The sequence below is a fragment of the Oncorhynchus masou genome, chromosome 28 (genome assembly GCF_036934945.1).
Source record: "Oncorhynchus masou masou isolate Uvic2021 chromosome 28, UVic_Omas_1.1, whole genome shotgun sequence".
In the NCBI taxonomy this organism is placed as follows: Eukaryota; Metazoa; Chordata; class Actinopteri; order Salmoniformes; family Salmonidae; genus Oncorhynchus; species Oncorhynchus masou.
The window spans coordinates 38688920-38701372 of NC_088239.1; the positions used below are offsets into that span (position 1 = coordinate 38688920).

A 12453-nucleotide genomic window follows, 5' to 3' on the forward strand; every position below is an offset into this window, starting at 1 on the left:
TTTCTGCTTGTCAAAAGATGGAGACTGTTTATTCAGTATGGAACATGCTTTACAGCAGTTTTACTAACTGCAATACCACGTGTTTTTCAAACTTTCCCAAACAACTGTTTTGACCCCTTTCGCAAACATTTTAGAGAAAAAAGCTTGCCTATAAAATATCCTCCCCTACTTCTCTGCTTTTCAAATATGATGTCGGAATTCAAATCGGGGCTACCATTCTGTAACGAGAGACATTTTCATAACTAATCGCCAGTCTTTCAAACATCTGTAAATCATGTCAGAAGTTAGCAGATTCATTCACTTCCCAAAAATTTTCATTTTGACCGCTAAACCAAAGAGTTAGACAAAAGGATTTTGATTCATCACCTTCCTCTACTTCTCTGCGTGTCAAAAGCGGAGAAAGTTTATTCAGTATGGAACTTGCTTTACAGTAGACTTACTAACTGCAATAACACGTGTTTTTCAAACTTTCCCAAACAACTGCCGTTTTGACTCCTTTCGCAAAAATTTTGAAAAAAAGGATGAAATTAAAAATCTTCCCCAACGTCTCTGCTTTTCAAATATGTCGGATTTCAATTCGGGGCTAGCAATCTGTAACTAGAGCCGTTTTCGTAACCCATCGCCTCACTTTCAAGTGTCTGTAAATCATGCCAGCAGCAAGGCAATTTATTACTTTCCCAAACAACTATCGTTTTGACCACTAAACAAACAGTTTCACAAACATAGTTTGGCATAAAATCTTCCTCTACTTCTCAAGGGCGGAAACACTTTTTAAATTGGATCTACCGTTCTCGAGGGAGAGCGATTTAAGAAACCCCTCACCTGCTCTTCACTAACAGCTCTCTGTGTCAATACTGATATTCCAAAACGGAACCGTTGGCTAGGATACTCGCAGACGCTGCAGGGCCAAAATCATGAGGAGACACTCCTCCTACACCGTTTAAGCTAGAAATGCCGTTCCAATATCAACATATTCGCAACGGTCTCGATCAAGTTGTTTGTTTAGAATTTTTAAATATCTGTTATACTGTTTCCGTTTTTCACTTTCTTGTCCTCTTTATGTCCTCCTTCCGCTTTCATTGGATCTCTCAAGTGCCCCATTGTGACATCATCACTTCCAAGTGACGTTCTTTGTAAGTGAAATCAAGCAATTTTTTGACACAAATCAGCTAATAAATCCACTTTGCAACCACTTAGACAAGAAATGTCAAGTGTTCCAGCTTCGTCAACTTCTCTGTTACTCAAATCTGGAGTTTGGAGACAAAAATGATATTCGCATCAAAAGTGACAGGAGTTTAAGTAACAGCACCAACATCAGTTTCTGTAACATTTTGGCAAGCAGTGTCTATTTTGACCAATACTGCAACAAGTTAGACAAGAAGTTAGAGTGAATGGGATATTCGTCTACTTCTCTGCTATTCATAGCTGTGAGCAGAATCAAAATATTCCATACGGAACTTACGGTACAGCTGTTTTTGTAACTGCATTACCACGTGTTTTTCAACCTTCCCAAACAATGGTCGTTTTGACCACTTTCGGAGCATTTTTGAGGAAAAAAGTTCCGCAAGCTAAAATCTTCCCCTGCTTCTCCGATCTTCAGCAGCAAAGCAATTTATTACTTTACCAAACAACTATCGTTTTAACCACTAAACAAACAGTTACACAAACATAGTTTGGCATAAAATCTTCCTCTACTTCTCTGCTTCTCAAGGGCGGAAACGCTTTAAAAATTGGGTCTTCCTCTACTTCGCTGATTGTCAAAAGCGGAGCCGGTTTATTCAGGATGGAACATGCTCTACATCAGTTTTACTAATTGCAATACCACGTGTTTTTCAAACATTACCAAAAAACTGCCATTTTGACCCCTTTTGCAACATTTTACAGTAGATAAATCTATATACAGCATGTGCAAATGAGGTAGGATAAAGAGGTAAGGCAATAAATAGGCCACGGTGGCAAAGTAATTACAATATAGCAATTAAACACTGGAATGGTAGGGTGTGCAGAAGATGAATGTGCAAGTTGAGATATTGGGGTGCAAAGGAGCAAGATAAATAAATAAATACAGTATTGGGATGAGGTAGATTGGATGGGCTATTTACAGATGAGCTATATACAGGTGCAGTGATCTGTGAGCTGCTCGGGCAGCTGGTACTTAAACTAGTGAGGGAGGTAAGAGTCTCCAGCTTCAGAGATTTTTGCAGTTCTTTCCAGTCATTGGCAGCAGAGAACTGGAAGGCGAGGCGGCCAAAGGAGGAATTGGCTTTGGGGGTGACCAGTGAGATATACCTGCTGGAGCGCGTGCTACGGGTGGGTGCTGCTATGGTGACCAGTGAGGTGAGATAAGGCGGGGCTTTAGCTAGCAGGGTCTTGTAGATGACCTGGAGCCAGTGGGTTTGGCGACGAGTATGAAGCGAGGACCAGCCAACGAGATCATACAGGTCGCAGTGGTGGGTAGTATATGGGGCTTTGGTGACAAAACGGATGGCACTGTGATAGACTGAATACAATTTGTTTAGTAGAGTGTTGGAGGCTATTTTGTAAATGACATCGCCGAAGACGAGGATCGGTAGGTTGGTAAGTTTTATGAGGGTATGTTTGGCAGCACTAGTGAAGGATGCTTTGTTGCAAAATAGGAAGCCAATTCTAGATTTAATTTTGGATTGGAGCTGTATAATGTGAGTCTGGAACGAGAGTTTACAGTCTAACCAGACACCTAGGTATTTGTATTTGTCCACATATTCTAAGTCAGAACCGTCCAGAGTAGTGATGCTGGACGGGCGGGCAGGTGCGGTTAGCGACGATCGGTTGAAGAGCATGCATTTAGTTTTACTTGCATTTAAGAGCAATTGGAGGCCACGAAGGCCAGAGATATACAAATCAAATCAAATTTTATTTGTCACATACACATGGTTAGCAGATGTTAATGCGAGTGTAGCGAAATGCTTGTGCTTCTAGTTTCGACAATGCAGTAATAACCAGCAAGTAATCTAGCTAACAATTCCAAAACTACTACCTTATAGACACAAGTGTAAGGGGATAAAGAATATGTACATAAAGATATATGAATGAGTGATGGTACAGAGCGGCATAGGCAAGATACAGTAGATGGTATTGAGTACAGTATATACATATGAGATGAGTATGTAAACAATGTGGCATAGTTAAAGTGGCTAGTGATACATGTATTACATAAAGATGCAGTAGATGATATAGAGTACAGTATATACGTATACATATGAGATGAATAATGTAGGGTATGTAAACATTATATTAGGTAGCATTGTTTAAAGTGGCTAGTGATATATACAGAATGGTGTCGTCTGCGTAGAAGTGAATCAAAGAATCACCTGCTGCGAGAGCGACATCATTGATGTGTACAGTACATTCGATATGGACTGAAGGTGTCTGGTAAAGGCTTGCCATGAGCACCAGCTGCCTGATAATGTTTTGCAGCTTTTTGGAACATCAGCTGCTTACTCATTTAAGTCAGATCCCTCAGTTGCTGAACCTGCCATAGAGAGCCTTGACCAAAATGACGATGACCCACTCTTTCTGTGAGCCAGCACAGCCTGTGTGTGGAGGGGGGTCTGGAAAAAACAACAATTAACCTGAATTAAGGGCCAGACTAGTTACCATAATTTTCTCACATTGCCATTGACAGTTTTTTCTATTGTCTCTTTTTGGTCCATTTAGAGTGTATACAAAAAAATGTAAACAATGTTATGGTTAAAAATGTTCATGTTCTACTGTGACTTGTTGTAGGCTCCTAAGCGGACCATAATTGTAAAAACCAAACCAAATTAAGAAAACAACACAAAAAAATGAAATAAAAAATGAAATTATAAAACTAAGTAACTCCACCAGTGTTTCTTTTGGGTCACTTTTGCCGGTCCCAAGCCCGGATAAAGGAGAGTTGTTATTGTGACATAACAAGAATCGACAGAAGAAAGTTAATTTGTAGTTCTAAACATATTTAGGGTGTTCTTTACTCACTTTTTGTCTCTCCCATGACATTATTCCTCTCTCCTACAGCGTCCATCACAATTACATGGCAAATTATGCAAATTAGGTGATAATGTCATTTAGCGACTTCTCTCGACTTTTAGGACAGCCAATAGCTACTTTCCTTACTGAGTTGGCAACACTGCATGTGACAAATACAATTTGATTTGATTGATTTGATCATATTGAGGCTACACAGTTTGTTTACATTTACATTGCTTACAAACTAGCAAAACAAACTCAACAGTTGAACTAGGTTCATGAGGCATCTACAAGTTATATTCTTGAAGAATCAATGAGCATATCATTCATTTAAAAGTCGATAAATGGATGTAGCAACTGCAGATTGTCCCTTCAAGACTTGTAATCACCAAGATCTTCCTTTGCACAACGTCACATTTGTGATTAGCCTGTCCAGCACGGTGTTAAAGCTAGCAAAACCATCCCTCCTCTGAGATCATAGCTTCTGACTTAAGTAGCTGAATGTATCCTCGTGTCTCCTCCCCCCATAGAAAATGACTGGTTTCCAGTAGTTTGATTGCTAGAGATAGTGCCTAGTATAACTGATCCGTTAGTGTTTGTTCTCAAACATTTTAATTACACTATCCCGCCACAAGTCCCACTTCTTCACTTGAGGAAGGCAGTTTTGCAGTGGTTTGGTATAATCTTTAGGGCTCTATCAAATCTGTGTTCCGGAGATTGTGGAAGGAAACGGAATACAAACATTAAAACAGAATTCAACAGTGTTCAAAAATGTATTGGACTTGGGCAAATGAATAACTTTTATACTAAATTAATAAGACGTGAACAAAATTCATCAGTGATTCGTATTTTCCTGCAACTTTCTGAAATAGCACAGGAATGCCCCCGGATGTGTGTGGTGCGAGGTTATGTCCACACTTTGTGTAGCCGTTATCGATGATGCTAATGATAACCGTCTCCTGGTAGAGATGGGAAGGCTTTCCCAAAAACCTTCTCAATTAAATGTTACTACAAAGTAGCCTACAGTATGCCTACCTGGCAGAATTATATGATTATTTGCATCAATCCAGTGGCCACTTGTTTAGCAAACTCTACAATCACGAGTGCTACAGACATTTTGAGAGCGAAAAAAATAAAAAAATAATAATAATAAAAAAGGGTGAAAAACTGAAACCAAAACAAATTTGGGAAAAAAATGAGAAGAGAAAAAAAAAAGTTGATTTTATAGGGCCCTACATTTTGGATAGTGGGCACCAATATTGACAATTCGATAAGAATCAAATATTTTGATAGAAATATGAGCAAGGCATATTGGTTAATTCTTGCCAAAAAAAACATACATGGCATACATGACTAAGCATACATGACTAAAACCCTCTCACAGACCTTGTTACAGGCTTAGCATACAGTCGTTCCTCCGTGCCGCAGAATTCTATGGCATGTTATTTAAGTATGAACCAATGGTACTATTAATGGTAGTTCATGCTTGTTTGACCACCAGAGGGCAAGTGCTAGCTTGACCACCAGAGGGCATCTTTGAGAAGCATTTGATAGCCTTCAATAATGGCTGTACTTGAGAATGCAGGCACGCGGGAGATCGGGGTTCAATTCCCCAACACGGATGAAGAAGTAGGCTGTCCTTGTAAATAAGAATTTGTCCTTAACTGATTCCATATGTGTTATTTCATAGTTGTGATGTCTTCACTATTATTCTACAATGTAGAAAATAGTAAAAATAAAGATAAACCTTGGAATGAGTAGATGTGTCCAAACGTTTGACTGGTACTTTCTTAATTACTTAGATTAATATTATGGTGTTTCTATTCCAAGGAAAATGAAAAACCCTGTGTTTCCGTTAGGATGGAACAGAAAATATGTACAACGTGACGGTCGGGAGTACAGTGCCTGGCTATTGAGCTAAAAAAATAAAAAAAATCTCCTGCGGGCACGTGGGAGACCCGGGGTTCAATTCCCCGACGGGAAGTAAAGAGTAGGCTGTCCTTGTAAATAAGAATTTGTTCTTAACTGACTTGCCAAGTTAAATAAAGGTTACACTAAGAGCGTAACATTTCTACACCCTCATTATCTAATTCTAGTCTAACCAACACCCAAACGGAAATTCAGTGAAAATAAAAATCTCATTGATTTATCAAGACTAGTCCCCATGCTTGTCTCAGAGCATTCCGAAACGGTGCTAAAATAGTTGTAGGCTATTGCTTCAAATCCTATTGCTTCTAACTTCAATATGCTCTTTAAATAAATAAGACCTACACCACTTTTAACAGCACATTACTCAACACTACTGTAGGCTTACAGTATATTAAAAAATATGACATGACTCTCCGCCAAAAATGACAGAAGATTTCTGTAATTGTCATATTTATTCCCATAGTAATTCGTTATGGATCCATAACAAAATAAACATTGGCTGTTTGAAAGAGTATTTTTATGCTTTCATTAATAAAATAATGATAAAGATGTCATTATTAGTTACATTGTTTTAGTTTGAATGTGCAGACTGGCACTAAGAACAGAACAGCGGGAACATGTCCTTAGTCAGCGCTATAATTAGTGCAATGCCCCCTGAAGTGGTGCCAGTGGGTCCACCCCCTCCCCTATGGGCTAGGTCAGTCTTCTGTGTGGGGCTCTGCGGCTCATCCCGTTCCCTCGTGCCTTGAACCCTGCGCGCTTTCAGTGGATACAGCTGGAGAACTGCAAGGCAGCCCATTGTGCGCCACTCGGGAGCCATGACCAATATGACCAATATATTGTCCTGCTAATAACAGGGTTAATAATACATCTGTGAGAATATCCAATGGGCTTTTATTTCATTCTAAATTAATAAAAATCACTTTGTTCAGAAAACAATTTTTATTTGATTTCGTCTTCAAATAACATAAAATGAGTGAGAAAAATGCAATTCTTCAACATGGGGTGAGACAGTTAATAATTTGTAAATACAGCCAGTTTGTTATTTAGAATGATTTATTTAAGTTTTTAGAGGGAGAGAAACCAAAAACCTTCAGTCATCTCATGGGTCTCCCAGTCGAGGCCAGCACATGTATTGAACCAGCATCTGTAGCGACACAGCTATGCAGCATCTTAGACCGTTGCACTACTTAGGCGCTGTACAATGTGATTGGTCGGGAGTGGCCTACAGTAAGAACAAAATAATTCTAACAAAATAAAATTATAAAAACCTTAGTGTAACAACAGTTTTCATAAGTCATACTGAAGTCGTGCACAATTATCAGTTTCTATTTAGGTTTATGTCACCCATTCATTTTCAGTTAGAGACACAGTAGGACCCAAAAGCACAATCAGTGCCCTAACTCCCCCTTGCACTGGTCTAGAGCAAAGAAGTGGTGACAGAGTACCTTACTAAACCACAAATGCATAATGTTCAATCACCCTATCACGGGCAAGGCCATTAAGATTATCATCATTACATGTTCCTCAAAAAATGTGATATACCCGATCAAATGTATTTGTGGTCTATGCTATGTAGAAAAAAACAAAATGACCTCTGAAAACAAGGATGGCAGAACACAGGAGTAATATCAGAACCCTTGACCAGAGAAACCCTGTTGCTGCGCATTTCATGGAGGCTCGTCACAACATTAACTCTGAGATATATTGGCATTGAACGTGTTAAGACTCTTAGGATGGGCGGAGATACCGATAACTATTATTGAGAAGGGAATTGTATTTCTTCACCGTTTGTGTACTGTCTCTCCTAGAGGTTCGATATCAGACCACTTCTTACGTGAATGTTACTTTACTTTGCCTTCCAGGTTACCCACTTGGTTATTTTGTAAATATATATTTTATGGAACAATTACATGCACCCATCTCATTGCTATTTAATTATTGTACCCACCATGCGTCATGTCGGCAATGGTCATGTGAGGTGAAATGTGTACAGTCATGGCACAAATATTAATTTTCACAAAGTCTGCTGCATCAGTTTGTATGATGGCAATTTGCATATACTCCAGAATGTTATGAAGAGTGATCAGATTAATTAAAATTAATTGCAAAGTCCCTCTTTTCCATGCAAATTAACGGAATCCCCCAAAAACATTTCCACTGCATTTCTGCCCTGCCACAAAAGGACCAGCTGACATCATGTCAGTGATTCTCTCGTTAACACAGGTTGACGAGGACAAGGCTGAAGATCACTCGGAGTTCGAATAACAGACTGGAAACTTCAAAAGGAGGGTGGTGCTTGGAATCATTGTTCTTCCTCTGTCAATCATGGCTAACTGCAAGGAAACACGTGCCGTCATCATTGCTTTGCACAAAAAGGGCTTCACAGACAAGGATATTGCTGCCAGTAAGATTGCACCTAAATCAACTATTTATCGGATCATCAAGAACTTCAAGGAGAGCGGTTTAATTGTGGTGAAGGCTTCAGGGCGCCCAAGAAAGTCCAGCAAGCGCCAGGACCGTCTCCTAAAGTTGTTTCAGCTGCAGGATCAGGGCACCACCAGTACAGAGCTTGCTCAGGAATGGCAGCAGGCAGGTGTGAGTGTATCTGCACGCACAATGAGGCGAAGACTTTGAGGATGGCCGGGTGTCAAGAAGGACAGCAAAGAAGCCACTTCTCTCCAGGAAAAACATCAGGGACAGACTGATATTCTGCAAAAGGTACAGGGATTAGACTTCTGAGGACTGGGGTAAAGTCATTTTCTTCGATGAATCCCTTTTCTGATTGTTTGGGGCATCCGGAAAAAAAGCTTGTCCGGAGAAGACAAGGTGAGTGCGCACTACCATCAGTCCAGTGTCATGCCAACAATAAAGCATCCTGAGACCATTCATGTGTGGGGTTGCTTCTCAGCCAAGGGAGTGGGCTCACTCACAATTCTGCCTAGGAACACAGCCATGAATAAAGAATGGTACCAACACATCCTCAGAGAGCAATTTCTCCCAACCATCCAGGAACAGTTTGGTGACAAACAATTCCTTTTCCAGCATGATGGAACACCTTGCCATAAGGCAAAAGTGATAAGTGGCTCGGGGAACAAAACACTGATATTTTGGGTCCTTGGCCAGGAAACTCCTGAGAACTTAATCCCATTGAGAACTTGTGGTCAATCCTCAAGAGGCAGGTGGACAAACAAAAACCCACTTATTCTGACAAACTCCAAGAATTGATTATGCAAGAATGGTCTGCCATCAGTCAGGATGTGGCCCAGAAGTTAATTGACAGCATGCCAGGGTGGATTGCAGAGGTCTTGAAAAAGAAGGGTCAACACTGCAAATATTTACTCTTTGCATCAACTTCATGTAATTGTCAATAAAAACCTTTGAAACTTATGAAATGCTTGTAATTATACTTCAGTATTCCATAGTAACATCTGACAAAAATATTTAAAGACACTGAAGCAGCAAACTTTGTGGAAATGAATGTCTCATTCTCAAAACTTTTGGCCACGACTGTAGATTTTGGGATGTGAACACTCAGTTTGTTTGACCTGACGAAGATCCGTTTCAGATCGAAACATTGTCAATAAAGTGGTGAATTGGGAGCTTTAACAGTGTGCAGGCCTTCTTGTTCTATACTAGTATTCTTTATTAGCCCAATGCCTATGTTTTTAAGGATGCGCATATGACCAAACTTTGATAGGCAGATTTAACTCAACATAAACTTCCCACTGTTGAAACTTTCAGAAAGTTAAAATGAAAACACTACTTTTACCAGTCACTAATGCTATTGATATTAATACAATCAATCCAAACTACCACTACTACGGTCTCTACTACTACTTTTAGACAGCTAAAGAAAGCACACGTTCTTTAGGAAATATACAGTTTAATTTATTTTGCTATAGTCTGACCCGGGGAATAAAGGGACACAGACACTGGGGCGGCAGGTAGCCTAGTGGTTAGAGCGTTGGACTAGTAACCAAAAGGTTTCAAGTCTGACGAGCTGACAAGGTACAAATCTGTCATCCTGCACCAGAACAAGGCAGTTAACCCACTGTTCCTAGGCCTTCATTGAAAATAAGAGTTTGTTCTTAACTGTCTTGCTTAGTTAAATAAACTTAAAACAACCAAAACAGATAGACAATGTTGATAGGAAGGTTGAAAGGCACCATCACATACAATGATGCTGCAAGGTAAAAGTGGGAGGCTTGAGCACATTGGCTGCTCTTTGACAGTAGGGGCAGTGAGTGCCAATTGTGTGGCATGTCATTATAATGTAAATGCAGTAGAGATGTACACGGGACACACTGCTAATATGACATAGTACACTTAAGGCGCCCATTATGGCTTGAGTGCTAGGACTACTGGCTGAAATTATATAAATATCCCACTGCATCTCTTAAAAAATAAGTCACCTCAAAAAGGTGTTTGAATGTAAAAGAACATACAAACAACATTAAACAAAATTAAAAAGGTTTTCAACCGATGTTATACCCAGGTACATTAGTGATTCACAAGAAGAATAAACCCATCATGAAACAATGAGCCACATCTACAGTACAACATCAAAGAGAGCAGTTAATGAGTGAGTGTGATCTGTGAAAATAGATAGGACTCATGGACATAACCCGTTTTGGCATGGACATTGAGGGCTTACACCATTTTAAAGTAGTAAAAGTAGCCAACAGGGTGGGGATTCCTATGGCTTGTAGCTTCAATGGCACTTCCCACGCTGTCACAGACACTATAATGTCAGAGATAAAGATGAGTCCTCTATCTCTTTGGTGTGTCCCAATCTCTGAAAAAACCCCACATACAAGCTATCCAGAAGGAATGTGTGTTCCATCAGTTACCCCCGACAGAAATGGGGGGGGGGGGTGAACATGCAAAAGACAAGTCTAAGGTACGTGATCCAAACCCAACAGACATCTCTTCAGACAGGGTTCACTGGGAGAATGTACAATGGCTCAAATACTCCATTATTATTAAAGTCTTGGTTTAACAAAGGGAAAATATTCAAATACACAATTGTCACTTCCCCCATTCTAAATGATGAGTAGATCACTTATTCATGATTTAAGTTTCCTTCATTGTTTGTCATCCCCTTTCAGAACAGAATGTCTTCGTTCTTTATGAGCGTCTCCACCACCTGTCTCTGGTAGCGGATGTCATTGAGTGCCGTCATCGCATCCAAGTCTGGGGCACGCATGAGGGTGGGCCCAAAAACAATGCCAAGGTTTTCTGCATTCATCAGGTTGTCTTTATCATTTTGGGTTACCCTTTGAAGAGGAGCAGGAAAGGGTAACAGCAACAAAAAAAAGTGTCATTGACATGCTCATTCAAAACCATAGAGTTTTCACCATAAAACAATTATTGCCTACTGTTAAACATAACACGCCTAGTAAAAAATATGAACATTTAATAATAATAAAAAAGGCCTTGGTCTTTATTGCATAAGTATTTGTGCTAAGAATTTCCCTAGGTCACACAATAAGTTGCTAAACAAACATTTACTCATTTTAACACTAGAACCGCCATTGGCAGATGGTCTCCGAAGATCCGAATCACGTTGTGCATGTGATTCTTTACATCTACTTTACGCACACATTTTTGTGGTCACCCACATTTCTCATTGTCAATCGTGAATGATAATTCTTCAAGTTTTACCATTGAAACATCCATGCAGCATCTGCATGCCAACCATTTGATCTCCATCAGTTTCATGGGAAAATATATTTAGATCTTCAATTATGTAGGCCTACAGTGTTGCTTTGAATCATGTACAGTGAGCAAATGTTAGAGCAGATGGTGTTAACTGTAGCATACCTGTGTTTTGTTTCAATAAATGCACATATTTTGTCTATTGGCACATGCTGCGGAGTTTTGGCCACATGAGAAAAATGTGACCAGTCACACAATCATCCTAAAATCTCATAAGAAATTAGTTCAGTACGTTATACTATTATTGGGGCGGCAGGTAGACTAGTGGTTAGTGCGTTGGACTAGTAACCGGAAGGTTGCAAGATTGAATCCCCAAGCTGACAAGGTAAAAATATGTCGCTCTGCCCCATGAACAACGCAGTTAACCCACTGTTCCTAGGCCGTCATTGAACATAAGAATGTGTTCTTAACTGACTTGCCTAGTTAAATAAAGGTAAAATAAAAAATAATATTAGGTTCTGTAATATAAAATGCTATCATTATGTGACCTTGTAGACATTGATTCAGCTTTGATCTAACTTTATTAAACAAGCATCATTCGCCAGAGTAGCCTGTTCTCTGGGCAGCTGAACGAATAGACCAGAGACTGTGCAAAGTAGAGAATCCAGCACATGCGCAGACGCTTCAGACCTTCAGCTTTCGTGAAGAGGGGTGCAGAGAAGATGGGACTGCAGCCACTCCATTAAAATAAATCTGCAACATCGTCCTCCTTCCCTGACCTTTCCTAAGTATTTGTATTTTACAATGCTCTTAGAAGACAAACAAAATTGTTTTTAGGATGTTTGTTTGTTGTAACACCTAATTGCCAAGACAAAC

At 39.7% G+C, this 12453-nt stretch overlaps 1 protein-coding gene across 1 annotated transcript in view; it reads right to left on the reverse strand.

The window, feature by feature from the left end:
• Nucleotides 1-7860: 7860 nt before the first annotated feature.
• Nucleotides 7861-12453, reverse strand: part of LOC135517557 (N-chimaerin) — a 53358-nt gene continuing 48765 nt past the window's right edge. Inside the window, exon 14 of the mRNA XM_064941970.1 lies at nucleotides 7861-11195. Within this exon, the coding sequence (XP_064798042.1) occupies nucleotides 11024-11195 (172 nt within the window). The 3' untranslated portion in view covers nucleotides 7861-11023. The remainder of the gene's footprint in view (nucleotides 11196-12453) is intronic.